A 2,503-nucleotide genomic window follows, 5' to 3' on the forward strand; every position below is an offset into this window, starting at 1 on the left:
TTGTGTCTGTGGAGACCTATTTTTCTTTGAATAAATTGTGGCAATGTGAGAGCGACGAGGCAGTGCTTTTAATTCCAGGTCATACCTAAACAATTTTGAAATGGAGTATGACTAAACACTAAACAGAATTAGAAAAAAAAAGGATTTCAACTTAATTTTGATAATTATACTGGCTTGTGTAATGATGATGATGACCCTCTTTAGTAGAAAAGGCATGGATTTGGCTCTTTATCTCTAGCGGTCAAAATCATGATATTGGTTTGTCCCCCCCCCCCCTCCCTCCTTTCCATTTGAGGTTTAGTTTCGTTTTCGAAGTTCAAATTTTGATAACAAATAAATAATACAAAATGATTGGGTGATGTTCGTCTAACACCAGATTTGCTGTTCAAAACACTTGGTGAGAAACCAAATGCTCTAAAAATAACATCTGAAGAGTTTTTAGTAGTAGTAGTACACATTCAGTGTAAATTCTGTAGCTACTGTGTTAACTCATTATAAAAAGAGGACAAAAATATGTTTCCTCATATCGTCGCTGTTTTCACGAAGTGACGGTAGTGAAAAAAAAATGCATTCACTTTGCGTTACGATTTTCCTCACTACCGTCACTTCGTGAAAACAAGGACGATATCAATATTGTTTTCTCAAATTATATTGAATTGACACATGAGATCGACAGAGAAAAACATTGAATATGACACAAAACATTGTTTTGAAATATATATTATCTAAATGCCCATGAAATTGAGTGAACAGCTTATTGGCTCTTAGGAGAATTTATATTCTCCTTTTTACCGCACTCACTCTCATTATGAGAGGTACAAAGTTAGTTCCAGACAGATTTCTTAACCATTTCTGAAAGCCTTTGCACTTTCTTGCCCCAGTTATTGTTCAATATCTAGGTGAGAGAGAGAGAGAGAGAGAGAGAGGAGAGAGAGAGAGAGAGAGAGAGAGAGAACATGAATGTGTCACATTGATGAATTTTCATGGTGATCAAACGAAGCACTATTTTCTGATTTTAATGAGAACAATCAGCACCTGCCCTGGGTTGCCTGGAGCCAATATGGTCTGCCAAAATGATTATAGACCATCACTAAAATATAAAGGAAAGCCCTTCCAGTCATTCACTATTATTAGGTTTATACCTTTTCCTCTTATTATATAGGCTACTCCACTTTGAACTGTTGTGACAGCTCATAAGTAAATCTCAGTCTCCTTTGTGTATGGTGTCTCCAAAGAGAGGGATTACGAAGGAAAAGAATTATTAATATCACCTCCTGCCTGATTCAAGCTGAAATTCAAAGCAGATTATTGATGCAGGGGAAGTATGGAATAATTCATGATTTAAGAAGAAGTTGATAAGCCTACCTTGAGAAGGTTCCTAATTGCTAGGATTAGGGTACGTTTAGGTATCGTCTGCTGAGAGGCACAAGGGTATTGACTCCTAACTATTCTAAGATAAAGCTAAAGCCTGTCTGGCTCTGAGCAGAGGGTAGGATCTTAAAGCTTAGTGGTTAAATTAGCAATGTATTGAGTATGCTGTTCTAAGGAAACTAAAGAAAGTGCAGTTGTGGGAGTGTTTTGTAAGAAATGAATTCATAACATTTTAATATGCAAGTGATTGGTAAAAATGTCATCTTCCTTTTTGGAGAGAGTTTGCTTCAGTTACAGTTTGAGGTTGGTTTTGGGTCCCTTTCTTCTACAATTCCTCAAATAGTGGAATCAATGTTTGTTTAAGAGGCAAAAGGGCATTTCATTAATGCCCTTCTGGCTCTTAAACAAACAATTATTCCACTATTTGAGGAAGGATGGATATTCAACATTTTGTGTTGACTTCATTTGACTATCTTCATATCTACCATGGATAGTGGAAGCTTGAGCGATGCCATTGCTGTTTTATACAGTTAAAGAAACAATTTGGAAAGCGTTATCTGTAGGAGGAGACATAGTCTGTGACTTGGTGACTGTGCCATCTCTATTTAAGTGGTCTCATTCTTGTTTTACAAAAGAGAAAGCTTCATTTTCATTGAGCATGTTCTTTGGAGCATGACCTAGTCTGTATGTAGACCTCATATTGTCTGAGAGCTTGGCATCTGGAATTGGACACCTTGGAAATTGTGCTCATATTTTTAAAGGAAGTTCATTTTGAAAAATGTTCATGCGTATGTGAATCCATAAAACAAGAGAGAGTACGAAATAGATTGTATACCATTCTTTCATTTGTCTTTTATTTCCTGCTCTACTGTGAAATCCCATATTTGATCGACAGAAATCTTCGAAAATACAAGGAAAGGATTACTTCATGAGTTTTGCCATCCCGCATACAGTGCGTACCAATCTGCAAAGATCTGCTTTGATTTAGACCAAAATAGAGAATGAAACCGTAAAGCATCCTCCCAACCTGAAGCTAATCAACATGAATGAAGCATCCTCTTTCCAAGAGAAATGCCTTGGGGTACCTGAGGACAAAAGAGACACCGGTAGTGATATAGAGGGGTACGTGTGG

At 37.0% G+C, this 2,503-nt stretch overlaps 1 protein-coding gene across 1 annotated transcript in view; it reads left to right on the forward strand.

Annotated features, from left to right (window-relative positions):
* dlp (dystrophin-like protein) overlaps positions 1–2,122 on the forward strand; it is a gene marked incomplete at both ends in the record, with an annotated part of 108,870 nt that extends 106,748 nt beyond the window's left edge. The window contains 2 exon segments of the mRNA NM_214496.1: positions 2,099–2,107; positions 2,109–2,122. Of these exon segments, the coding sequence (NP_999661.1) occupies positions 2,099–2,107; positions 2,109–2,122 (23 nt within the window).
* Between the last annotated feature and the right edge of the window lie 381 nt (positions 2,123–2,503).

The sequence above is a fragment of the Strongylocentrotus purpuratus genome, unplaced genomic scaffold (assembly GCF_000002235.5).
Source record: "Strongylocentrotus purpuratus isolate Spur 01 unplaced genomic scaffold, Spur_5.0 spur5_scaffold_21, whole genome shotgun sequence".
Lineage (NCBI taxonomy): Eukaryota > Metazoa > Echinodermata > Echinoidea > Camarodonta > Strongylocentrotidae > Strongylocentrotus > Strongylocentrotus purpuratus.